Source organism: Rana temporaria, chromosome 12 (genome assembly GCF_905171775.1).
Source record: "Rana temporaria chromosome 12, aRanTem1.1, whole genome shotgun sequence".
NCBI lineage: Eukaryota > Metazoa > Chordata > Amphibia > Anura > Ranidae > Rana > Rana temporaria.
Window position 1 is genome coordinate 145,739,442 of NC_053500.1, and position 26,931 is coordinate 145,766,372.

The 26,931-nt window shown below is 46.5% G+C and overlaps 1 protein-coding gene and 1 long non-coding RNA gene across 3 annotated transcripts in view; both read left to right on the forward strand.

Annotated features, from left to right (window-relative positions):
• Positions 1-6,782, forward strand: part of STX8 (syntaxin 8) — a 157,822-nt gene extending 151,040 nt beyond the window's left edge. For both annotated transcript variants that reach the window (XM_040331124.1, XM_040331123.1), the window contains one exon: positions 5,593-6,782. In XM_040331124.1, the coding sequence (XP_040187058.1) occupies positions 5,593-5,657 (65 nt within the window). In that variant the 3' untranslated portion in view covers positions 5,658-6,782. The remainder of the gene's footprint in view (positions 1-5,592) is intronic.
• Positions 6,783-13,429: 6,647 nt separating this feature from the next.
• Positions 13,430-26,020, forward strand: LOC120919108. Its single transcript, XR_005744512.1, has 4 exons — positions 13,430-13,522; positions 16,100-16,196; positions 22,199-22,316; positions 25,384-26,020. It is a non-coding gene; the product is annotated as an uncharacterized LOC120919108 (long non-coding RNA).
• The last annotated feature ends 911 nt before the right edge of the window (positions 26,021-26,931 follow it).

Sequence of the window (26,931 nt, forward strand, 5' to 3'; positions counted from 1 at the left end):
AAGCTTTATTGAACAAGCTGAACGTAGAAGCCGATTGGCACCAGACTTTGCACTCTCTAGGTTTAGTAAATCGACCCCAATATGTTGGGTTTCATAAATGGTGGCTTTTGAGGCACGTTCCTTTATAAAGAAACGGATATCCAAAATTTCTAATGGCTGTGTTATAGGGGCTGTGAAATGGTGGATACGTATAGATTAGAATAAGGATACAGTTTAGTCTGCAGCTACAATGTGAATTGAGTTTGGTGGTCTCAGCCCGGCTCCCGGTGGGTGTGCTATGCGAGGTAAGCCTGCGCTTAGTACGCCCACCCCCTCCCACACAAATCACCACACTTACACGCACTCGAAATTGGGTTAACATGCACGCACTTTGACCACATGGTCTCTAAAAAAGAGAGGTGAAGGACTAACGGGGCTGGTTGAGCGGGCTAGATCCTCTCACTCCCTTATAGGGAGTCCCTCTGCCCCGTTGGGCTTCAAAGCGGAGCAGGTAGGGTGGGCTGTGTGGGAGGACCCCCTCACACACCCGCCATTGCCACCCGGGGCATGGAGAAAGGTGGCAGATTGCCTCTGGGGGAGGCCTGCCAACTCCCAACTCCTGCAGTCCGGCTCCTCTCTCGAGTACACGCACAAAAAATACACTTAAAAAAAAAGAATACAAGAAGGATACAGTTTAGTGTCAGGGGTAACACCTGGATTATTAACAAGTAACTGCACTAAAGACCAAAAAAAAAAATTAATATTGCTGTCACGGTGCGTGATCCCGCACAGCATGCGCCATCCAAAAACCAAACCTTTTTTGCTTTTCTTTTACCTGCACTCATTGGAGTTCCAGCATTACGAAAGCAATCATTTTCCCAGAGTCCGCGGTATATTGGCCGTGGAATTGTGGTAACAGAGCGCGTAATTACAGAAAAGGTACAAGGGAGCGCGGCCGGGGCCAGGGAATGCCGCTGAATCATAGAAGGGATGGCTCATCACAAATACCTCAATCAATTACGTAAAACTTGCCGTTCCCGCCACCTGCCTGGCCCCACTGGATCCACTTTTTTGGCCCTTTGCCCTCTGCAATAGTTATAATTTAACTGGCGTGAAATAAAATTCATCTCTCTTCTGTGCTGCAAAATAATTATATATAAAGAATCTCAAATTAATTATATATATTTTTTTTTCTTTGGCTGACTCAATTTATTTAAAAAGCATTCTAAACCTCATTTCCACTTACTTAAACCCATGGTGACATGATCATCCAGTGCTGGGTCCTTCCCCTCACTGTTTACCTCGGGGAGAGGTCCTTCTTTTTGGGTGTTGACAATTCCCTTTGGCTGGCCAGCAGAGGGGTCCTGTTAAGGTCCTGAAGAAAGATGATGTCAGACCCTTGAGAACAAAGAGGACCAGCCGGCGTGGCTTGCTAGTGGCCCCCACGGGAGGAAACGGCTTTAGTGAAGGACCTAGATGAGTATGACGGACTTCACCAGGAAACCTTTGGAAAGGATGGGTTGGGAGGGGACGGGCAAAAATTACGTTTTGTGTGGAGTTGGGCTTTAGGAAAACTGCATACAGTGCAGCGTGAGGTCAAATATAACAAAAATAGATTTTGGGTTTACGTATGGTTTAGAGCCGAACACTAGCCAAAGCGTTTTTCAGCTTCAGTACATTTTTATTAGAAGTTTGCAGAAGTTTCAGAGACATCGGGGCGCTTATAAACGAGTGCAGCCAGGTCTGCGCCTGTACAAGGGAGCCCTGGTTACTTCAGTGCCAAGAAAATGTGGTCTGGTAGAAGAAATAAATAGTCCTGTAGTGGGAAGCAAGACCACCCTTCTGATAATCTGTGGTCTACCTGATGAAACTGTAATTACAGACCACTGGGGTTGTGGCCCATAAGTACGTAAATTTAATATGGTGATGATGGAGAACGAGAGAGTTAAGAAGAAAAAAAAAAGGTGGTAGGGACCTGATAGGAAGGGTCAGAAAAGGGTTTCATATAGTGGAGCAGTAGGATAGGAAGCGGGGAAATAGAACCAGGTCACCTAGTATGTCAATGTAGATGAACCCAAACACCAATTAAATGGGTTACACGGCTAACAAGGACGGGTCGAAGTCTTTGAGTCATAATATAAACATTTTTGAATTTGGGATTTTTTTATTTTAGTTTAGAAATGAAAATTTTAGGAATGGCAGTCTTTTTTTTTATTTTTTTTGCGCAGTTCTCACCCGATCCATTTTTACTGGCAGTGTTCAGCTCCTACGGGCATTTACGGGCAAGAGAAAAAGTGCCTGTTTTTACGGGCCGCCCGTAATTGGCAACACAGGTTGAACCCCTGCATGCTACCAGAGAGGGCTGTTTTGGGAGTGGATGTGTTACGCCCTAAATATTTTTTTTTTTAGTTTAGAAATTTCAACAAAAGCAGCCATTTTTTTTTTAGTTTAGGAACTTCAATTTTAAGAAGGGCAGCCATTTTTTTTTTAGTTTAGGAATTAAAATTTTAAGCATGGCAGCCTTTTTTTTCTAGTTTAGGAATTTAGATATGTTTACTCCATTCTGGCCCTCTGTGGAGCGATTGCGGGTGGCCGCCGGCCACGCGCATCGGCTCCAGCGTCACGCATGCGCACGCCCCCTACAGCCATTAAAGTTGCCGCTGTACAGCTACGGCAATTTGCGCAAGGTGGCCAATCTGCCGCCGTATAACGATGGTGGCTGATCTGCAAGTAGTTAAGCATGGTAGCCATTTTTTTTTAGTTTATGAATTTCAATTTTAAGAATGGCAGCCATTTTTTTTAGTTTATGAATTTCAATTTTAAGAATGGCAACCATTTTTTTTTCTTTTTTTAGCTTAGAAATTTCAATTTTAAGAATGGCAGCCAATTTTTCAATCTATGAAAAACCACAACATCCTATGTATTGATCGGCTGTTGTGAGATTAGAGTACTACCATGGTTTGGCCAATACTCCTTTGTCCGCCATCAATGGGAAAGTCAAAAGGTAGAATTGGTACATTTGGCTGATTTACGGCTCAGGCAACTTGCCTATGCCCTTACCCAAAATAGTGTACACCGGTTGGTACACATTAGCCCAATTAGACCAAATTTTTTGGAAAATTCCCACCAAAAATGTAGAAGAGTACTCAGAGTTTGACATCCCCCTGTATAAGGAGATAGGTATGAACTTGACTGAACCTTCTGGAAGCTGAAACAGTTGGGGAGTTTTCCCTCACTTCTTCTCACCCTTCAACACCCGTTCTAGAAATGGGAGGAGTGGTCGCCACCTGGAAAGAAATAAGCATAGATGACAATAAAATTTACTGCCAGGGGTTCTGATCCTTCACCTTTCTACCAGCAAGCAGAACTTATAGAAGGTCAGTTGTGGAAGCCTCCATATTTTGTTCACGGAAGATGTCCAATGAAAAAAAAAACATTGGCCTTTATCTGAAGACAATGATGGTCAGCGGCTGTAAGGCACAACATGGTGGACAGGGAGCGATCTGTGCTACAAAGCCAGGACATGGCTGCATTCCCCGAATTGCTGAAGGCATCTATGCGAGTGAAATCAGAAGGTCAGCTTGACCAAAAAACATTTCTCAGCGATTATTGCTGCATCCTTGCTGATAAATTCTGTGGAAATATGTTGATAATTACTCAGATGTGTATTGACAGCTACTAAATCTCTTTCAAGCTAGTGCAACGCCAACTTAGGCCTCTTCTTTTCTATGCATAGCTTATCATGTATGCAAATTTATTATTATGCAAATTACATTTGTAGGCAGAGCTACCTGCTTAAAGTGATATAAGTAATTTTACAAGTATCCATAAATAAATTACAGATTACAGACCCTCTTGCGCTGTGTGTTCAAGACCCCCCCTGTACCATGCCCTCCAGACCCCCCCTGTATAATGCCCTCCAGACCCCCCCTGTACCATGCCCTCCAGATCCCCCCTGTATAATGCCCTCCAGACCCTCCCTGTATAATGCCCTCCAGACCCCCCCTGTACCATGCCCTCCAGATCCCCCCTGTATAATGCCCTCCAGACCCTCCCTGTACCGTGCCCTCCAGACCCTCCCTGTACCGTGCCCTCCAGATCCCCCCTGTACTGTGCCCTCCAGATCCCCCCTGTATCGTGCCCTCCAGACCCCCCCTGTACCATGCCCTCCAGATCCCCCCTGTATAATGCCCTCCAGACCCTCCCTGTACCGTGCCCTCCAGATCCCCCCTGTACTGTGCCCTCCAGATCCCCCCTGTACCGTGCCCTCCAGATCCCCCCTGTACCGTGCCCTCCAGATCCCCCCTGTACCGTGCCCTCCAGATCCCCCCTGTACCGTGCCCTCCAGATCCCCCCCTCATACCGTGCCCTCCAGATCCCCCTGTATAATGCCCTCCAGACCCCCCTGTATAATGCCCTCCAGACCCCCCTGTATAATGCCCTCCAGACCCCCCTGTATAATGCCCTCCAGACCCTCCCTTTACCGTGCCCTCCAGACCCTCCCTTTACCGTGCCCTCCAGACCCTCCCTTTACCGTGCCCTCCAGACCCTCCCTGTACAGTGCCCTCCAGATCCCCCCTGTACCGTGCCCTCCAGATCCCCCCTGTACCGTGCCCTCCAGATCCCCCCTGTACCGTGCCCTCCAGATCCCCCCTGTACCGTGCCCTCCAGATCCCCCCTGTACCGTGCCCTCCAGATCCCCCCTGTACCGTGCCCTCCAGATCGCCCCTGTACCGTGCCCTCCAGATCGCCCCTGTACCGTGCCCTCCAGATCGCCCCTGTACCGTGCCCTCCAGATCCCCCCTGTACCGTGCCCTCCAGACCCCCCTGTACCGTTCCCTCCAGACCCCCCCCCTGTACCGTTCCCTCCAGACCCCCTACCGTGCCCTCCAGACCCCCCCCCCCTGTACCGTGTCCTCCAGCCCCCCCCCCCCCTGTACCGTGTCCTCCAGACCCCCCCTGTATTGTGCCCTCCAGACCCCCCCCCCCGTATCGTGTCCTCCAGACCCTCCGTACCGTGCCCTCCAGACACACCATGCCCCATCCACACCCCCCTGTACCATACCCTTCAGAAACCCCTGTACCATCTCCTCCAGCCCCCCCTGTACTGTGCCCTCCGGACCCTCCTCCCCTTTACACTGCCCTGTTCTCTGCCTTGCTAGTCTCTCCCTGCTCACCCTTGTCATCTGCCCTACTAATGCACTACATCTTACTGACCTCTGTACACAGCCCTACTGACTTTTGGAGGCTTGATATTTATTTAAGCCTCATCAGTGCCCATCCATGAAGTGAAGAAGAAAAATTACTTATTTGCTAAATTTGTTAACAGAAACTTAAGAAGAACATACTTTTTTCAATATTTTCTCCTTTTTATTTTTATTTGTTTAGCAAACAATTATAAAAATGTCCTTTGGGTACAGCGTTGCATGATCGTGCAATTGTCATTCAAAGTGTGACAGTGCTGAAAGTTGAAAAAATGGCCTGGGCAGGAAGGGGGGTGAAAGTATTAAAATGGTAAAGGACACATTTTTATTGAGTTATCTTTGACAGGGGTTCTGCTTTAAGAAAAATAATTACACTTACAATAACTCCAAATTTGTTTTATTCCCGCAGCCATGTGGGTGCTCATCGTCCTCCTTCTCATCGCCATTGTCGTGGTGGCAGCTTGGCCGAAGTGACCAACAAGGATGTAAACGGAGAAACCTACCGGTCGGAGTGCGGTGATGGCCACGACTTGCCAATTCCTCATCTTCTACAATCACTAATCTCATACCAAAGGCCCTTCAATATATTCTAATCAACATATAACATGACTTTTTCGATTGAGGTCTTTCGTTTTCACCACCTCGCCCAACAATTTGCATCCAGTCCTCTTGCGTACGGACGCCATCTTGGAAAAAGCCGAAGCTGAAAGGGTTACGTCGAGATCCTCCTTTATTTCCCCAGCGGGCTGCTCTGACTTAGTGCGTTCCAAAACAATATATACGAAGTGTATATAAATATCCGCAGACTCACCCGGGAGGGGCCAACGCCCATCCATTTTCAGACCTGCGTGACATCAAGTTACCTGAAACCAGCTGTTTTATACTCGCTAACGACCAAGTCGATATCTCAGCTCTATATTAAGCTTTTTTTTGCAGAGGTGGGGGTAAAAAAAAAAAGGAAAATTTATAATAAGATTCAGAGAACATAAAAATACTGGAAAACATCTGAGGCCCCCTCCCAAGGCCCTTCATGGGTGTACGGTTCGAAAACTAAACCTGTATTGTTTTTTGTTTTTTTCTCGTGGCAATTTTTTTTTTCGAAAGGACATTTTACGTGACCATAGACATTGGGTCTTTTGAAGGAGACCAAGACACCAACACTGACTTGTTATAAACTGTCAAGCTTTGCGAAGGATTCTGGGGGGGAAAAGTCAGTTTTGAAGTCGAGGTTGACACGTTCCTGTCACGGCAACAAACCTTTTCTGAGCCTCGGAGTCTACGATGTCACAGAAACAGAGTGTTACTCGCCTGTCCAGGATTTCCTTTTACTCCGCGGAGCAATTTGTAGACGAGTGCTTTTCCCAGCCCTGTGTGAGTGGTTCCATATGGGACGTATCGGGCAAATTATAAGCATCCATAGAGGTTTCTCAACAATCTTCAGCTGACACATCTGACACCGTGAAATGAAAAGCCTGTTGAATTTCTGAAGGCGAAAAATTGGTGAAAGAAATGTTATAATAGAAGTGTTTTAAGATGTAGGCAGAATTATGGGCTGGAGTGCACACCGGATACTACATACAATAAAAGTAACTCACGCTATGAACCTTGTCGGTTTTTTATAATAAGGTTTCTGAGATCGAAATTGTTAACTGTCTCGGTGCCTCTTTTTTTTTTTTGTCGTCCTCTCTCTTTCTTTATTTTTCTTTGTGTTCAAGATTTACCACACGCTGCCCGTCATTCTTATACTACATCCTCCTTCCTTCATCTTGGATTCTCCTGCCTCTCTCGGTACCACTTGTTGCCCGTCATTCTTGCACTACAACCTCCTCCTTCCTTCATCTTGGATTCTACTGCGTCTCTCGGTACCACACGTTGCCCGTCATTCTTATACTACATCCTCCTTCCTTCATCTTGGATTCTCCTGCCTCTCTCGGTACCACACGTTGCCCGTCATTCTTACACTACATCCTCCTTCCTTCATCTTGGACTCTCCTGCCTCTCTCTGTACCACACTTTGCCCGTCATTCTTACACTACATCCTCCTCCTTCCTTCATCTTGGATTCTCCTGCCTCTCTCGGTACCACACGCTGCCCTTCATTCTTACACTACATTCTCCTCCTTCCTTCATCTTGGATTCTCCTGCCTCTCTCGGTACCACATGCTGCCCGTCATTCTTGCACTACAACCTCCTCCTTCCTTCATCTTGGATTCTTCTGCCTCTCTCGGTACCACACGCTGCCCTTCATTCTTACACTACATTCTCCTCCTTCCTTCATCTTGGATTCTCCTGCCTCTCTCGGTACCACATGCTGCCCGTCATTCTTGCACTACAACCTCCTCCTTCCTTCATCTTGGATTCTCCTGCCTCTCTCGGTACAACTTGTTGCCCTTCATTCTTACGCTACACCCTCATCCTTCCTTCATTTTGGATTCTCCTGCCTTTCTCGGTACCACACGCTGCCCATCATTCTTACACTACATCCTCCTTCCTTCATCTTGGATTCTACTGCCTCTCTATGTACCACGCGTTGCCCGTCATTCTTACACTACATCCTCCTCCTTCCTTCACCTTCCTTCATTTTGGATTCTCCTGCCTTTCTCTGTACCGCATGCTGCCCATCATTCTTACACTACATCCTCCTTCCTTCATCTTGGATTCTCCTGCCCCTCTCGGTACCACTTGTTGCCCTTCATTGTTATGCTACATCCTCCTCCTTCCATCATCTTGGATTCTTCTGCCTTTCTCGGTGCCGCACGCTGCCTGTCATTCTTATGCCGCGTACACACGACCGTTTTTCATGACGAGAAAAATGCCATTTTTTTAATTGGTCGTGAAAAACGGTCGTGTGTAGGCTCCAGAGTATTTTTCTTGAGGAGACAAATGGGCATTAAAAATTTAGAACCTGCTCTCTCGGTACCACACGTTGCCCGTCATTCTTACACTACATCCTCCTCCTTCCTTCATTTTGGATTCTCCTGCATTTCTCGGTACCACACGTTGCCCTTCATTCTTACGCTACATCCTCCTCCTTCCTTCATCTTGGATTCTCCTGCCTCTCTCGGTACCACACTTTGTCCGTCATTCTTACACTACATCCTCCTGTTAAGTAAATAGTTATACTTGATTTCTAGTTTTTCTATCCGGTTCAGCAACTTGTTGAAGGTTGTGAGTTGTGACCTTCCTACAGCTTGAAATTTCATATATATTTTAAAGCTGTCTCACAATATCTAAGAAAGTCTCCTAAGCCTAGTTACCTTTAGCCGACTTCATACCGAAGGAATTTCATTACAAACTGACCTTAAACAGTCCTTAAAAGTCCTTAAAACCTTATGTTGCTAGCAAAGGGGGTTGGTCATTTCCTTACACGCAAGTCCTATATACTACATCCAAAACTTGGAAAATTCAGAGCTTCTATCATGCAAGCGTCTGATCTGATCATCTGTGCCACGCCGCCAAACTGGCCGAAGACTCTGTGGCCGACACAGCATCTTTAGTTAAGTATTCTTGTTATATTTTATAATATTGTTACATTTGTTATCTTTCGTTGCTGAATTACATGTTATACCTACAAGTGTTTGTGTGATCTTTCTTTGCAGATCTCAAATACTACCCCAGAAAGGTAAAATTTTCACATGACCGTGAGAGAACAATGGCCACACATGGAATTCCTTCCAACATGAGTTCAGACGTTTCCACTGAAGGGTACTTTTATTGCTACGGCATGAAAAAGGTATTTTAGACAATTTTGTGCTTCCAACCTTGTATTGAGAATTTGGTGAAGACCAGGGTTTTTTTTTTTTTTTTTTCTCTGAAAATAGGTACAGGAACTCAATCACGACCCCCCTCTACTGCCCCCATCTTTTCCCCGTCTCCTTAAAAGCTCCACCATCTTCCACATGTCTTATTTTCTTGCTGTATGAACCCCTTGCCGACCAGCACAATGGGCTCGGCAAATGGGTCTACAGGTACGTCCCCTTTAAGATGTGAGAATTTGGGCGCGCGAGCCCGACCGCGGTATCCCCGCTGACTTAATGTCAGCGGGGATACCCGCGATCGTCTCACGGAGAGGAAGAACGGGGGAAATGCTGATGTAAACAAGCATTTCCCTGTTCTTCCTAGTGACAGGACACTGATCACCGCTCCCTGGAATCGGGAGCGGTGATGAGTGTCGTGTCACACACAGTCCATCCCCCCCTACAGTTAGAACATATTTCTAGGACACACTTGACTCCTTCATCGCCCCCTAGTGGTTAACCCCTTCCCTGCCAGTGTCATTTTTACAGTAATCGGTGCATTTTTATAGCGCTGATCGCTGTATAAATGACAATGGTCCCAAAATGGCGTCAAAAGTTTCCGAAGTGTCCGACGTAATGTCCCAGTCACGATAAAAATCGCTGATCGCTGTCATTACTAGTAAAAAATATATATATATAAATAAAAATGCCATAAAACTATCCCCTATTTTGTAGACGCTATGGGCCAGATTCTCAAAAGAAATACGACGGTGTATCTCAGGAAACTTCGTCATATCTCTGTTTTTGGCCCCGGGTATCTATGCGTCTGATTCCTAGAATCATTTACGCATAGATACGGCGTAGATCCGACAGGTGTAAGTCACTTACACCGTCGGATTTTAGATGTAATTCTACGCTGGCCGCTAGGTGCCGTTTACGTTGATTTCTCATTTGACTATGCAAATGAGCCTGATACGCCGAATCCCGAAACGATTTTGCGCCGCCTCGTCATTGTTTACGTCGTTTACGTAAGCGTAATGTTACCCCTGCTATATGAGGGGTAACCTTACGTCAGTCCGCCGTATGCCATGTTAAGTATGGCGTCGGGTCAGCGTCGTCTATTTCCGTTGTTTTACTAAGTCGTTCGTGAATAGGACTTTACGTCAATGACGCTCACGTCGGCTTCATTGACGTTTTCCGTCGTGAGCTGGAGCATGCGCACTGGGCTATTTTTACGGCCTGCGCATGCACAGTTCGATCGGCGCAGGGGCGCGCTTAATTTAAATACAAGCCGCCCCCTTTGAATTACGCGGCCATACACACTACGCCGCCGCAAATTACGGAGGAAGTTCTTGAGGAATACGGCACTTGCTCCAGTAAGTTGTGGCGGCGTAGTGTAAATGGCTTACACTATGCCGCCGCCGATTCTATGTGAATCTGCCCCTATAACTTTTGCGCAAACCAATCAATAAACGCTTATTGCGATGTTTTTTTTTTTTACCCAAAAATATGTAGAAGAATACGTATCGGCCTAAACTGAGGACATTTTTTTTATTATTACAGCAAACGGTAAAAAATATATATTTTTTTCAAAATTGTCGCTCTATTTTTGTTTACAGCGCCAAAAAATAAAAACCGCAGAGGTGATCAAATACCACCAAAAGAAAGCTCTATTTGTGGGGGGGGGGGGGGGAAGGACGTCAATTTTTGTTTGGGAGCCACGTTGCGCGACCGCGCAATTGTCATTCAAAGCGTGATAGCGCTGAAAATTGGCCTGGGTAGGAAGGGGGTGAAAATGCCCGGTGTTGAAGTGGTTAAAACAAAAAAAAATTCTCCACTCCTACTTCCCATCGAGGAGCCGAGCCACCCGGGAGAAGAGACCTTTAATTCCTCCGCAATGTTCCCGCACACAAAGGGGGCTCAGTTCTGAGGGCCCTCAACTGTCATACTTTCTAATTAAAACCGTCACAGATTATAAAAACAATAAAAGGCTTTTTTTTATTTTAATTGAGTTCTCAGCCTCGGCATGTAAATGAGTGGAAGGTCTAAATGTACATCTGTGTGTTTTTTTGAGTGTTTTTTTTTTTTTTACCGCGGTGCTCTTGCAGAACCGGCCTTTGTGCGCTACGAGCGCACCAATATATCTCCGCCGGTACGACAAGGAGGAGGGCCAGCGGCCAAAAGATGATTATTTTGGCGCCGTAAAAAGTTAATTAAACTCCAACACTTTTGTCTGCTCTGGAGATGTTTTGTAAAAGATAAGACAGGCTTCTGGCACCGTCTTCAGAGAGCGAATAAAAAGCCCGCGTTTTCCTGTTCCGTAAACAGATGGATCTGCGAGAAACCAAAAAAAAAGAGATTTTTCCTGGCTAAAGCAGGTTTCTTTTTTTTAAGGACGTTGTATTTTTTTAGGAATTAAAGTAAAATCACCGGCCACTTTATTAGGTCCCTCTCGCTAGTAGCGGGTTGGTTCCCCTTTATTAGGTCCCCCTTGCTAGTAGCGGGTTGGTTCCCCTTTATTAGGTCCCCCTTGCTAGTCTCGGGTTGGACCCCCTTTATTAGGTCCTCCTTGCTAGTAGCGGGTTGGACCCCCTTTATTAGGTCCCCCTTGCTAGTCTCGGGTTGGACCCCCTTTATTAGGTCGCCTTGCTAGTCTCGGGTTGGACCCCCTTTATTAGGTCCTCCTTGCTAGTAGCGGGTTGGACCCCCTTTATTAGGTCCCCCTTGCTAGTCTCGGGTTGGACCCCCTTTATTAGGTCGCCTTGCTAGTAGCGGGTTGGACCCCCTTTATTAGGTCGCCTTGCTAGTCTCGGGTTGGACCCCCTTTATTAGGTTCCCCTTGCTAGTAGCGGGTTGGTTCCCCTTTATTAGGTCCCCCTTGCTAGTATCAGGTTGGACCCCCTTTTTTTTAGGTCCCCCTTGCTAGTAGCGGGTTGGACCCCCTTTATTAGGTGCACCTTGCTAGTAGTGGGTTGGACCCCCTTTATTAGGTCCCCCTTGCTAGTAGCGGGTTGGTTCCCCTTTATTAGGTCCCCCTTGCTAGTAGAGGGTTGGACCCCCTTTATTAGGTCCCCCTTGCTAGTAGCGGGTTGGTTCCCCTTTATTAGGTCCCCCTTGCTAGTAGCGGGTTGGACCCCCTTTATTAGGTCACCCTTGCTAGTCTCGGGTTGGACCCCCTTTATTAGGTCCTCCTTGCTAGTAGAGGGTTGGACCCCCTTTATTAGGTCCCCCTTGCTAGTAGCGGGTTGGACCCCCTTTATTAGGTCCTCCTTGCTAGCAGCGAGTTGAACCCCCTTTATTAGGTCACCCCTTGCTAGTAGAGGGTTGGACCCCCTTTATTAGGTCCCCCTTGCTAGTAGCGGGTTGGACCCCCTTTATTAGGTCCTCCTTGCTAGCAGCGGGTTGAACCCCCTTTATTAGGTCCCCCTTTCTAGTAGTGGGTTGGACCCCCTTTATTAGGTCCCACTTGCTAGTAGCAGGTTGGATCCTCTTTATTAGGTCCCACTTGCTAGTATCAGGTTGGACCCCTTTTATTAGGTCGACCTTGCTAGTGGTGGGTTGGACATACAGTGTATATATATATATATTATAAGCATAGAGAAGAGATTTATAGAGTTGAGGTCAGGGCTCTGTGCAGGCCACTCGGAAGGTGTTTTATAGAGTTGAGGTCAGGACCCTGTGCAGGCCACTCGGAAGGTGTTTTATAGAGTTGAGGTCAGGGCTCTGTGCAGGCCACTCGGAAGGTGTTTTATAGAGTTGAGGTCAGGACCCTGTGCAGGCCACTCGGAAGGTGTTTTATAGAGTTGAGGTCAGGGCTCTGTGCAGGCCACTCGGAAGGTGTTTTATGGAGTTGAGGTCAGGGCTCTGTGCAGGCCACTCGGAAGGTGTTTTATGGAGTTGAGGTCAGGGCTCTGTGCAGGCCACTCGGAAGGTGTTTTATGGAGTTGAGGTCAGGACCCTGTGCAGGCCACTCGGAAGGTGTTTTATAGAGTTGAGGTCAGGGCTCTGTGCAGGCCTCTCGGAAGGTGTTTTATAGAGTTGAGGTCAGGACCCTGTGCAGGCCACTCGGAAGGTGTTTTATGGAGTTGAGGTCAGGGCTCTGTGCAGGCCACTCGGAAGGTGTTTTATGGAGTTGAGGTCAGGGCTCTGTGCAGGCCACTCGGAAGGTGTTTTATGGAGTTGAGGTCAGGACCCTGTGCAGGCCACATCTCACTTCAGAGGCCACCCATACAGATTTCTCTTTTCAGCCGTTTCTATACACTATGGGAGAATATTTACAATTGATATCTATGCATTGGTCTTGATTACATGTTTTTATGATGTTGTTTAAATACATTTTTATATATCTTTATCTTTAAGTTTCTTCTTCTTCTCTTTTGGGATTTTAGTGGCCGCCATTAAAGTCCGCTCTTCATACTCTCTTCTTTCCATACATAGATTTTTGGATTTGGTTTCTTCATGTTAAAATCCAACCTTGACAACAATTCTGACTTCTTCCACAGATGCCACATGGTGAACGAGCGTTGGCAGGAACACCAGGTGAAAAATTCAAGAAAAATGTCTGAAAAAAGAAAACGAATACAGCCACCACATCTAAAGACTGGTAAGCTGTAATACATTTAATTTTTTGTCTTGGGTTTAGGTACGGTTAATGACCGGCTCCTGTACATTTACGTCGGCAGAAAGTGACGAGAGCTCCGTGACCGTGGCCCCGCGGGACCCGATGTCCGCCGGTGTCCCGCGATCGGGTCACAGAGCTGCAGAACGGGGGAGAGGCGATTATAAACACCACATCTCCCCGTTCTGCCCAGTGACAGGTCACTGATCGTCTGTTCCCCTCTCATCGGGAACAGCGATCAGTGACGTGTCACTGGTAGCCATGCCCTCTGGCAGTTAGAATCACTCCCTAGGACACACTTAACCCCTTCCTCGCCCCCTAGTGGTTATCCCCTTCACTGCCAGTGTCATTTTTACCGTAATCCGTGCATTTTTATAGCACTGATCGCTGTATAAATGACAACGTTCCCAAAATGGCGTTAAAAGTGTCCGATGTGTCCGCCGTAATGTCGCAGTCACAAAAAAAAAAACGCTGATCGCCGCCATTACTGGTAAAAAATTATTATTAAAAATGCCATAAAACTATCCCCCTATTTTGTAGACGCTATAACTTTTTGTGCAAACCAACCGATAAACGTTTATTGCGATTTTTTTTTTTAAATATGTAGAATACGTATCGGCCTAAACTGAGGAAAACATTTTTTTTTAAAATATTTTTGGGGATATTTATATTAGCAAAAAGTAAAAAATATAGAATTTTTTTCAAAATTTACCTCAACCCTATAACTTTAAGTGGCCTGCACAGAGCCCTGACCTCAACTCTATAAAACACCTTACGAGTGGCCTGCACAGAGCCCTGACCTCAACTCTATAAAACACCTTACGAGTGGCCTGCACAGAGCCCTGACCTCAACTCTATTGATCAGTTTCATCACCGCTGGAGTGCCGAGGTTGCCTACCCCCTGGTCTACTAGCTTTGCTTGCTGCAGCTCTGGGATCCACTAGGACCCCCCAGATCTTTCTTCATCCTGAAGTCCCCCAGAGGTTCTCCTCCTAGTGAGGAACTTGCATTCTCATTTTTAGCCCTCAAGTGCATTTACTTTACATTTTTTTACATTAAGCCTCCTTTGCCATGTAGTTGCCCACCCCATTATTTAATTAGGGTCCTCTTGTAAGGTTACTATATCTTGCTGTGAAGTATTTTCCCTACTTAGCTTTGTGTCATCAGCAAACGCCAAGATTGCGCTATTTATTCCATCCTCCTATACTGGTCCCAGGACAGATCCTTGGGGTACCCCAGTTACCACCCCAGACCATTCTGAGTATGCGCCATTTATTACCAACCTTTGGACACGCCCCTGTAACCAGTTTTCTATCCATGTACAAACCCTGTGGTCCATGTCTACAGACCTCAGTTTGTGAATTACCTTATATACTCGAGTATAAGCCGACCCGAATATAAGCCGAGGCACCTAATTTTACCCCCAAAAAATTGGAAAACGTATTGACTCGAGTATAAGCCTAAGGTGTTTATCTGCATGCCTCACCATGCCTCGCTGTGCCCATGCCTCGCTGTGCCCATGCCCCGCTGTGCTCATGCCTCGCTGTGTCCGTGACTAGACTGACGTTTAACATGGGAGTCTATGGAAGGGGTGCCCGGCTTTGAAAAATCGGTGTTCCCCAGCCGTAGGTCCCCCAGACAACAAACTTTGCACACTTGTAGAGGAAGAGTAGGGCTAGATGTGTGCCAGTTCCAGGGGACCTACGGCCGGCCGGTACCGGGTCCCCAAATGTGACTCGAGTATAAGCCATGGGGGGCATTTTAATCACAAGAAAATGTGCTGAAAAACTCCATTTATACTCGAGTATATACAGTAAGTGTTTATTGGAGAACGTATCAAATGCTTTTTCAAGATCCAAGATACGCCATGTCCACATTCCACCCCCTATATAGATGGCAGCTCACTTCCTCATAGAGTGTTAACAGATTGGTCTGGCAAGAACGACCTGTCATAAACCCATGCTGATTATTACTAATGATCGTGTTTTCATAGGCAAATTATTGGATAAAGTCCCTCATCATCCGCCTCCAATAGTTTACATACTATCGATGTTAGACTGACTCCCAGGAATATGTTTTTGGGTTTGCAAAGCCAATTGATGCCCACAAAGTGGATTTTATATCCTTTTTGGCCATTGGAGGATATAAGTACATGAAAATGTGTGTGTGTGTGACCGTAGTTCAGCTTTAAATATTTCTTTCAGGCTGGCAACTTCACAAAAAAACAGATTTCTGGCAAAAAAAACACAAAGGAAAGACAAAGTATTTTTTGAGTTAAAACAAAATGTTTATTGAACCAGTTTTCTGATTTTAGTCCTACCAAGTGGGTGCTTCGGTTACATTCGCCACCTACAGAATAACGACAAAGAAAATCCACACCTTCTTTTTTTTTTTTTCACGTGTCATTAAATATATTTCATATATAATAAACACAATATATTAGTATGAAAACACAAAAAGCATCGTCAACCGTGGACCTCCCACCTATCCTCTTTTTTTTATTTTTTTCTCTGCGAGGAAGTCCTATAATAATATATATTCTTCTGATCTAAACACGTCTAGGTGACATTTCCAAGGCTGTGAAAACATGTCGGATACAGGTGAAGGTTTGATGGTCGGAGGTGAATGAGCGTTGTGGGGGCTCGTCCGGGAAGCTCAGGTACAATAAACTGTCTTATAGATACTTTTTGTCTGGATTTTATAAATACTTGGTAGTAACGTGTGAAGGACCACAGTGAAAAATGGTTGCCAATAAAATTGAGCAATTTTTTTTTCGTACCTGGGGTTAGGAACATACAAAGAAGAAGCTGTTGTAGGATCCCAAATCCTGGCAGAGCTTATTGGGGGCCTGAAGTTCTTCAAGTGCCTGATCAACAATCTAAAAGTTTCACTATTCTCAAAGCATTCTACGGCTTGTAGACGGTCCCTAATAATAGAACATGTGTGTGAAGCCAAAACTTGGAAGGGGCAAAGGATTGGAACATTTGGCAGCTTCTTATAACTCCAAACTCCAAATGGCCACCAGACCATAAGATTCAAAGTTCAAAGCTTTACCATACCAAAGAGTCAACAAAACTCCCCTTTCATCAGGGCTTGGAACAGAGGAAGACTTAGGACTTAGAGCGGTGGGTAAGTCTTAAAACTAAATCCACAAATCCCCCCCCCCCCCCCTACAAGTTAAGGGCATAACCTTCTCCAAATTCCTAAATCCCGCTACAAATCGAAGGGAGAACGTAGATTTTCGGTCCAAGGACCACGGCTCTGGAATGCTCTACCCTCTACCATCCGCTTGGAGGAAAACCATCAGGCCTTTAGGAAAAATCTAAAGACCCACCTCTTCTGAAGGACCGGCACGACTCTGGTCGGGAAGCGCCTCGAGGCGATTTAGTTTGCATTTGTTGCGCTATACAAGTTACTCACTCACTCATAATGTGCTAGTATGCATCGTATACTAGTACATTATAACAGATTTACCTGTATAACGGATCCCTCTAGCGCAGGGGTCTCCAAACTTTTCAAACAAAGGGCCAGTTTATTGTCCTTGAGACTTTAGGAGGGCCGGATTGTGGCCAGTGGGGGCAGAAAATGTCCCGGCCCAGCACCAGTGAGAATAAATATGGCCTCAGGGTTGGTGGTCGGTAGGAGGAGTAGGGTCCCTATCGGTAGGAGGAATAGTACCCCATCATTGATATCAGTAGAAGAAATAGTGCCCCCTTGTAGGTGTCAGTGGAAGGAATAGTGCCTCATATCAGTTGGAGGAATAGTGCCCCAAGGGTCGGATAAAGGCTAGCAAAGGGCCACATCTGGCCCTCGGGCCGCAGTTTGGAGACCCCCCTGCTCTAGCGCAGGGGTCTCAAACTGGTGGTCCTCCAGCTGTTGCGAAACTACAAGTCCGATGAGATATTGCAAAGCTGACAGTTACAAGCCTGACTCCCACAGGCAGAGGCATGATGGGACTTGTAGTTTCACAACAGCTGGAGGGCCGCAATTTTTGAGACCCTTGCTCTAGCAGCGCGCTGCCAGGGCTTCCCTCTTCATGTACTGAAACCCACAAAATGCGTTGATTGTTTTGTTGCAAATTAAGAAGAATGAATTAAAATCCTTTCTGAACTGTATGACCAATGGCCCCGCGCTCTCACTGATTTTCTTACATTTTTAGAAAAGAAAAAAAATCGGACAGGGTTTCTAGCCTTCCTCCATGGGGTACTCAACCTGTGGCCCTCCAGCTGTTGCGAAACTACCAAGTCTGCTTTTGCGAGTCCTGCTTGTACCTGTCAGCCTTGCAACAGCTGGAGGACCACCGGTTGAGCACCCCATGCACAAGCAACAATGTCTCTGTTTTCCAGACAATGGTAACAGGTAAACCATGATCCTTACTTGTCAACCCCCAGAACCTGGACAGGATAGGCGGAAGGGAATTAGTGGAACCGATCTGTATTTTCTTCTGCAGCAGCTGAAAGTAGGCTTCTCCTCCTCTCCCTCTTGCCGACATTCAGCTGCTACAGGAGGAAAATACAGGACATTGGTACACAGGAGGAAAATACAAGGGATCAGTACCAATATATATGCCACCCCTCTTGTCCCTCTTTTTTTCTGCTGCCCAGGTGCCCCTGTGTGCTCCCCTGCTCCCCCATTGGGCAGGAAGAGGCCAGTTAATATGTCACAAACACATATGTGTTGGAGCTTTGAGGTGCACCCCCTAATGCAATGGGCTGCGCACACCTATGAGGGTGAATCTAATGGAGCTCCTGGTACCAGTAAAAACCTAACAAGGGTTCTAATCCTTCCCCACTAATGACTTTAGATGCACATTAAAGGAAAAGCAGCGAAAGGACACCCAAGGGGATCTATTTATAAAGCAACGAATGTGACTTTCACCAAACATTCTCTGGGGCAGAATTCTCTGTCCTTTAAAATGCAAGATTCTCCCGCAGAGAATGTTTGATGAATTCATGTGCCCTCAAGCCCAAATTCTTCAACCACTTGGGGCATCCGCCTAAAAATCTCTATATTCTCACGCCAAGCCCACCGTTTAAAAAAAGTCATTTTTGCCGAATATTTTAATTTGAACATAAAATTTGAAAGCTGCAATTTTTTATTTATTTATTGTCACATCTGCAACTTTTATCCCTGAAAATACATCTTTAGGCAGTTGGTGAGGCGCAGCGAGAGGCACAGACCAAACACCCCCCCCACCCCCCCCCCCAGTCCACAGCGATGGGACGCGTTATATTTAGCAAGCCCTGTAATGTTATCTCAAGTGAGAAAATCCCTCCTAATCCCGAGTTGTTTCACAAGCGCTGATATGTCAGGACTCCCCTGACTCAGCGTAACAAAGGATTAGACAAGATTTTCTCTCTCCAAACAGCATTTCACCACTTGATAACGATACGGCCGATCCTCTGCAAAAGGGATAGGGGGGGGGTAATCTCACCCAGACACCCCCGAACTCTGCAAAAGGGATATGGGGGGGTAATCTCACCCAGACACCCCCGAACTCTGCAAAAGGGATATGGGGGGGGGGGGGGTAATCTCACCCAGACACCCCCGAACTCTGCAAAAGGGATATGGGGGGGGGGGTAATCTCACCCAGACACCCCCGAACTCTGCAGATGCTCTTCAGGAAAAGAAGAGCAGAATTGTTTCAATGGAATAAATTCTTCATATTCCCAATGTAATTTCCACCACTATCGCTTTCTTCAGTCTTTTCATGGAAATCCATTCTCAGTAAAGGGGAAGGTCTCCTCTCTACTCTTTATTGTACTGGATGTTGAATCTCCCAGTTGGAATTCCAGGTTAAGGGCATCAGACTTCCCACCGCCAATTACCCACCTCTACATTTCTCCTGGATGTTGGATCTTCCAGTTGGAATTCCATCTACAGTTTCCAAATTAAGGGCAACAGACCACCACAAATCACTCCTCGTGGTCTGTAAATTATAGGAATACTTCTGATGCCTCTTTCCATTCTCTTGGATGCCTTGTCTTCTCTTGATGCCCCTTTCCCTTCTCTTCCCTTCAGAGCCTTCACTATGTATAGATCCCCCCCCCCCCCCCTAGTTTTTATTTTTTTTAGTTATAGATACTAGAGATGTGTTTAAACCCCCTGTAAGTTTTTGTAGCAGTTTGTGTCCCGCTGGGAGATGATTTCCATTGATTTTTCCATCCCAGAGATGCAACAGGAAGTGAGAAGAGATCTCTACAAAGTGAAAGAAGTCCCCTCTTAGACAGTTCCCACCAAACCTGGTGTCCCCTATTGGAAGATTTCCCCTCTATGTTTATCCAGGTGACAACTGTCTCTAGTTGGATTTTCCAATTATAATTCAGTCTACATTTTTCAAATTAAAAACACACAGACTTCCCAGCAAAATTTTCTCTTTGAAATCAGTAAAGGACGGTGGTGCCTCTTATTCCCTTCTCTTGTTTTCATGCCTCTACTCCAACCCTGATGTCAATGTATAAGCATAAAGTATTTTATTTTGTTTTACATCATAAAGAAGAGCTTTTCTTGTCGGAAAATTTGAGCACCAGCTCTCAAATGTTTGTGGTTGGAAATTCCGACAGCAAATGTCCGATGGAGCCTACACACGGTCGGAATTTCTGACCCAAAAGCTCACATCGAACATTCAAGTGTACGCGGCATTACTATACGTTTTTGTAGCAGTTTGTGTCCTTCTGGGGAGAGCTCCATTCACTTCTTGTCCCAGAGATGCAACAGGAAGTGGGAGGAGATTTCTACAAAGTGAGAGTTCCCAGGTGTCCCAACTGGAAGATTTCCCCCCTCTGCTCTTGTTTTGGTGTCAACTTCAAAAATGTGGATCTCCCAGTTGGAATTGCATGCAGGCAGCTCATAGAAGTGGATGCACACAGCGGCATTGTGGGAGTAGGAGCGGGAGCCCTATAGAAACAATAGACTTTGCTGGTGCTAGAAGCGTAGACTTATGATTAGTAATCTAAACCCCATGTGGCCCTATGGTACTTGTTATGCAGCCCTTTGGGACCCTCTGGAGAGTAGTCTTTTCCTCCTAGGTTCTCTCTCGGTTCAGTAAAAGAAAGGTAACTTGTAAGGACAATGTTGGGAGCGTTGCTATGTAGAGGGTTAAAGTTGTACATAGTGTGTCCTTGTCTTCTGAAGCATTTCCCCAGTCTCCCAACAACTCCTGTAGCATGACCCCAGTCTCCAACAACTCCTGTAGCATGACCCCAGTCTCCAACAACTCCTGTAGCATGTCACCTGTCTTCTAAAATTCCTATAGCATGTCCCCAGTCTCCAATAACTCCTATAGCATGTCCCCAGTCTCCAATAACCCCTATAGCATGTCCCCAGTCTCCAATAACTCCTATAGCATGTCCCCAGTCTCCAATAACTCCTATAGCATGTCCCCAGTCTCCAATAACTCCTATAGCATGTCCCCAGTCTCCAACAACACCTATAGCATGTCCCCAGTCTCCAATAACTCCTATAGCATGTCCCCAGTCTCCAATAACTCCTATAGAATATCCCCAGTCTCCAATAACTCCTATAGCATGTTCCCAGTCTCCAATAACTCCTATAGCATGTCCCCAGTCTCCAATAACTCCTATAGAATATCCCCAGTCTCCAATAACTCCTATAGCATGTTCCCAGTCTCCTAAAGTGAAACTATACTGACCTGTTCTCCAGCACTGTGATCCCTGGGGCTTTGCACCAGCCACTGATATCTTAAGCCTAGTGGCTTCCGGATCTCCATCCCTGCCCATTTCCATTGGTCGTGCCGAGATTACGTCATCTCGTGTGCGCAGCTCTTTGTACAGTGCGGACAGGCAGGTAATTAACTTTATTGCAGAAAATATATAGCAAGTCTCTTCTACATTTTTTTTGTTTTGCTTTTTTTAAGTAAAGTTCCACTTTTAACATCTCCTGTTGCATACCTGCAGTCTGTGAGAGCTTTATGTAGCCCAGCAGTAACTGGATATTATAAGTGGCAGTTTAGTGATGCCAGGGGCCACGCTTAAGACCCTTCATATGTAGAAAGTGGACCACCGCTGATCTAAATTCTTGGAATGACTGATGAAAGGAAAGCTGGTCTGTTGCCTGCCTACTCACAAAGCAGTAGGATTGTGAACTGTGGATGAAAGGGTAAAAGTGAATGAAAATGTATATTTTGCAGAAAGGGAAGCTTTTTAATTAACAGGAAGCTGAACCGGATTTGAATACATTTATGGTTATGCAGGGATGCCTACACTGACCCATTGGAGAATGATAACCCTCAAGCTGGTCACACACATTAGTAATTAGCCAGATTCCCCCATTGATGCTAAACAGCGAGGATTGTTTCATCGGAAGTGTTCGCTATTGTATTCAGGCAACTGCTACACCCAAAGAATACCCCAACAGTGTCTGCATCTGATTGGTTGCAGACACTGGAGATTGTGGCATCCGGGCCTTTGTAAAACGGGGGGATTGGCAGAGCCGAGCCGAGCCAATTAGATCAGAGAGTTACAAGGTGAAACCAGTTTCAGAAAGACATACGAAGTGGGGTTTTCTAGTTCGTAAAGGTAACAGCCGAATTCTTATGGCGTTATCTCATAGGGAAGGTTTTTACTTTTGCATCGCTGGCTTTTACATTTTTTTCTTTTGTCAATGGATATTTTTTTTTTTATGTTATTTGTGTGTTTTCAGAGAGCAGTTCAAAAATTCTGGAAACAAAAAAAATGAATTGCAGACATTGGAAGGGGAGATTCACAAAAAGATAAAAGACAACGGTCACCTGCCAATCGATGGGTACAAAATGCAGAAAGTAAGTTCTAATCGTTTCTCTCAGTGTGCGGGTATTGGGTGGTGTACATTAGTTTTTTAGGTTAACGTGTAAAGCAGCCATTGTTTTAGTCCTTGTGACCTTGTTTCAGGAAAGGTACAATGCTGTATGTTGCTTTGGCTGAGAATTGGTTCTGTGTTACGGTTGGCCATGGAGGGTATACAGCATCTTCTCAGACTCTACTGTATGTATCGCCAAGTCTTTTTTTTAGTTAGTCGTTGATAAAAGATGAGTCAAAACTTTTCTGTTTACTTTTTCATGTCTACGTTCCTTTGGCCTCATCACCTGTGACAGTGCTAGACTCTGCCACTGTGCAAGTATAGGCAGAACACACAACAGGATTCTCCAGGATAGGCCCTAATGGGGCTCCAAAGCATTGACTGCGTTCATTTTTTTCCTCGTTTTGTAGTTCAGGATCAGGGTCCAGGCTTTAAAGGCTTAAAAAAAAAAAGTCCTGGGTGGGACAAAGCCTTCTTTCCTGCGTCCAGGTCTTACTGGAGATTTGCAGGTTGTGTGAATATCAAGGAAGAGCTCAGGCGCATTCGGAACCCGCACGTGTGGAGCCCGCTAGGAAGTCGGCACTGCGCTGCGCTAATCACAGGCAGTGAGACATTGTCCTGATGTCCCCTGTCCTGCAGAGATCGGGAAATGTCACACTGCCTGTGACTACTGCAGCGCAGTCCCGACTTCCTGGCGGGCTCTACACGTGTGGGTTCCGAGCACGCCAGATGCCTTGTCAAAGCTCAGTGCTCTCATCAGGAGACAGGTGTTAGCTCCATCCAGAAGACTGGAGTACTCCCATTAGAAAAGGTGATCGATTGAGAGACTGCACTTTACGTTGGAGAGATTCCTTACCCACAGGACTGCAAGGGACAGCAGGACAGCTAAGCAAGTCTGGCCGGAAGACTGGTTGAGCTAAAGCGAGTCAAAGGGATGGAGGGAGTCTGTAGACTGGGAGAGCTGAGGCGACTAGGCAAGTCCAGGGAACGAAGGGAGTCTGTAGACTGGGAGAGCTAAAGCGACTAGGCGAGTCCAAGGGATGGAGGGAGTCTGTAGACTGAGAGCGCTGAGGCGACTAGGCCAGTCCAGGGGAAGGAGGGAGTATGTAGACTGGGAGAGCTGAGGCAAGTAGGCGAGCCCAGGGGATAGAGGGAGTCTGTAGACTGGGAGAGCTAAAGGTGACTAGGCGAGCCCAGGGGACAGAGGTAGTCTGTAGAGTAGGAAAGCTGAGGCGACTAGGCCAGTCCAGGGGGTGAAGGGAGTCTGTAGACTGGGAGAGATAAGGCCATTAGGTGAGTCCAGGGGACGGAGGGAGTCTGTAGACTGGGAGAGCTGAGGCGACTAGGTGAGTCCAGGGGACGGATGGAGTCTGTAGACTGGGAGAGGTGAGGTGACTAGGCGAGTCCAGGGGACAGAGGGAGTCTAGACTGGGAGAGATAAGGCCATTAGGTGAGTCCAGGGGACGGAGGGAGTCTGTAGACTGGGAGAGCTGAGGCCATTAGGTGAGTCCAGGGGACGGATGGAGTCTGTAGACTGGGAGAGGTGAGGTGACTAGGCGAGTCCAGGGGACAGAGGGAGTCTAGACTGGGAGAGATAAGGCCATTAGGTGAGTCCAGGGGACGGATGGAGTCTGTAGACTGGGAGAGATAAGGCCATTAGGTGAGTCCAGGGGATGGAGGGAGTCTGTAGACTGGGAGAGATAAGGCCATTGGGTGAGTCCAGGGGATGGAGGGAGTCTGTAGACTGGGAGAGCTGAGGCCACTAGACGAGTCCAGGCAACAAAGAGAGTTTATAGGTCTTGAGAGGACAGGAGTGAGAGAGCCCAGGGTGTCAGGAGATCCAATACAGAGAGGCCAAGGAGTGGGCCGGTGCAGCTGGCTGCTGTAACTAACTAAAGGCAGAGTGAGCCAGGAGAGCATTGAGAGCTGGGTCTGAAGGAACCAGACAAGAGAAGCGGAAGGAGCCAGGTAACTTGGCATTTTTGTAATCAGTTTTGTTAGTTCTTCTGCATCCCCGCTATATCATATCACTTTACTGTGGAGTTACTATTCGTCCCAGCATACACTGCAGTTAGAGTCAGGTGGGTGGGCCCACGGGTGACAACACTGGAGGCCAATTGCAATGAGGTGGTAGATCATTTGTAGTGACTTTGCTAGCAGGATCAATAGTTACTATGGGGGAAGAAAGGTATTTAATCTCTTGGCACTGAGCGCATTTAAATATGCGGCCTCTCGGCGGGCAGGCCTTGTCGCCAATCGGCCCCATGTCTGCGTGCAATAGTGCAAATAGAGCTGTACTGAGAGCGTGCGCTCCCGGCACAGTTACCGGCAGCTATGGCCGTCACATGACCATAAGCCCCAACCCTGCCTCGCTAAACCCCTTAAAGGGCCGGCAGGCTTCAAGGAGTTAAAAGTGATGTACTAGCAGACAATCGTTTATTTTCAGATTGTAAGCTCTAACAAGTTGGGCCCTCGGATTCCACCGTATTAAATTGTATTGTAACTGTACTGTCTGCCCCTAGGCCTGACTAAACTTGTGCACCCCCGAATTTAAATATGATCCGCCCCTTCCTGTCAATGTCAAGCCCCTTCATGTTTAAGACCCGCCCTGTCATCTGTAAACCACACCCCATCCTCTTTAGGCGCCACCTTTTCCTTTTTATAGCTTCACCTCTTCCTCTCTGTACATTAAAAGTGGGTACCAAGTGCAGCCTCACCAGTGCCCATCATTGCAGCCTCTCTAGTGCCCATCAGCGCAGCCTCACCAGTGCCCGCCCATCAGCGCAGCCTCACTAGTGCCCGCCCATCAGCGCAGCCTCTCTAGTGCCCATCAGCGCAGCCTCACTAGTGCCTATCAATGCTGCCCCCCGCAAAGTGCCGGTCTAGGCCAAAATACAGCACTGGTTGGCGCTATATAAATCCTGTATAATAATAATTATCATGATGTAGAACATTCTAGTTTTTTCGCCCGGGGATATGCTTTATATTTGCAGAGCCGCCACCCAAACCTGAATATAGTTAACCAAATTTTTTCTGATTTCCTTCATTAGTGAAACGGCATTCTGGGAAAAAAGCCAATACCACAGATGGCCCCTAGGGGGAGTGTAAAAAAGAAAGATGGCGCTCGTGTTCCTATTGTGGGCGGAGCAGACGTTGGGAAAGAACCGGTGAGAATTTACGATCTTGCTTTTAGAAGGAAGAATAATGAATATAAATCCCTTCAGCACCAGTGGGGTTAAAGGGACAGGTGTCCGCACGGCGCTTATTCCGATCCCGCCACATGTGTACGCCTTACACGTCTCCTCCTCGTAAAGTGACGGGCAGCGATCGCGCACACACACAATTTCCCCTCCTGCATTCCAGATCCTCTACGCCGGACACCTGCCTTGCTTTTCACTGTTTGTTTTCACACTGCGAGGTGCTGGTGCCAGCTGAGCTCATATATGTCAATATTAGGACCCGGGGGCCTGGCGGGAGATGTCACACTTCCACCGCTTAACCCCTCCGGCTCCTCCGCACTCCTTCTCAAGTCTCAGACCTGTAATGATGGGGATGTGCAGCCCAGATTAGTCCTATTTACTTAGTGCGGCTTATGCTTTTATTTTTATTATGACTTTTATTGTGCTCTTGTCTGCTTTGGGATTTTAAGCTGCTAAATATTTATACCACAACCCTTTTAGCATTTGAAGGGCCCAAAACTTACAATTACAATTAATTGGTGAACTTGTTGCACATCTTTAGCCCTTTTAGCACATGAAGGGTCCTTAAAGTGCAAGTAAAGTCCACATTTTCTGGCGCTTAAAGGGTTCTTAACCTATATGTAAAGTCCACTGGTGAACTAGTTGCATATAAAGGGCTTTTGAAGTGCTAAAAGGGTCAAAGATGTGAAAGTGAAGTCTATTGGTGAACTGGTTGCACATTTTTTTGGCCCTTTTGGTGCTTGAAGGGTCCTTAAAGTGCAAGTAAAGTCCATTGATGAACTAGTTGCACATTTTTCACCCTTTTAGTGCTTGAAGGGTTCTTAACCTATATATAAAGTTCGTTAGTAAACTAGTTGCATATAAAGGGCTCTTGAGGCGCTAAATGGGCCAAAGATGTGCAAGTGAAGTCTATTGGCAAACTGGTTGCACATTTTTTTGGTGCTTGAAGGGTCCTTGAAGTGCAAGTAAGTCCATTGGCCAACTAGTCGTACATCTTTGGTGCTTTTAGCACTTCAAGGCCGCAATGCAAGTGAAGTCCATTGGTGAACTGGTTGCACAGGTTGGACCCTTTTAACGCGCTCAAAGGACCCTTCATGTGCAAGTAAAGTCTACTGGTGAACTGGTTGCACATCTTTAGCCCTTTTAGCACATGAAGGGTCCTTAAAGTGCAAGTAAAGTCCACATTTTTTTACGCTTAAAGGGTTCTTAACCTATCTGTAAAGTCCACTAGTGAACGAGTTGCATATAAAGGGCCCTTAAAGTGTTAAAAGGGTCAAAGATGTGAAAGTGAAGTCTATTGGCGAACTGGTTGCACATTTTTTTTGGCCCTTTTGGTGCTTGAAGGGTCCTTAAAGTGCAAGTAAAGTCCATTGATAAACTAGTCGCACATATATGGCC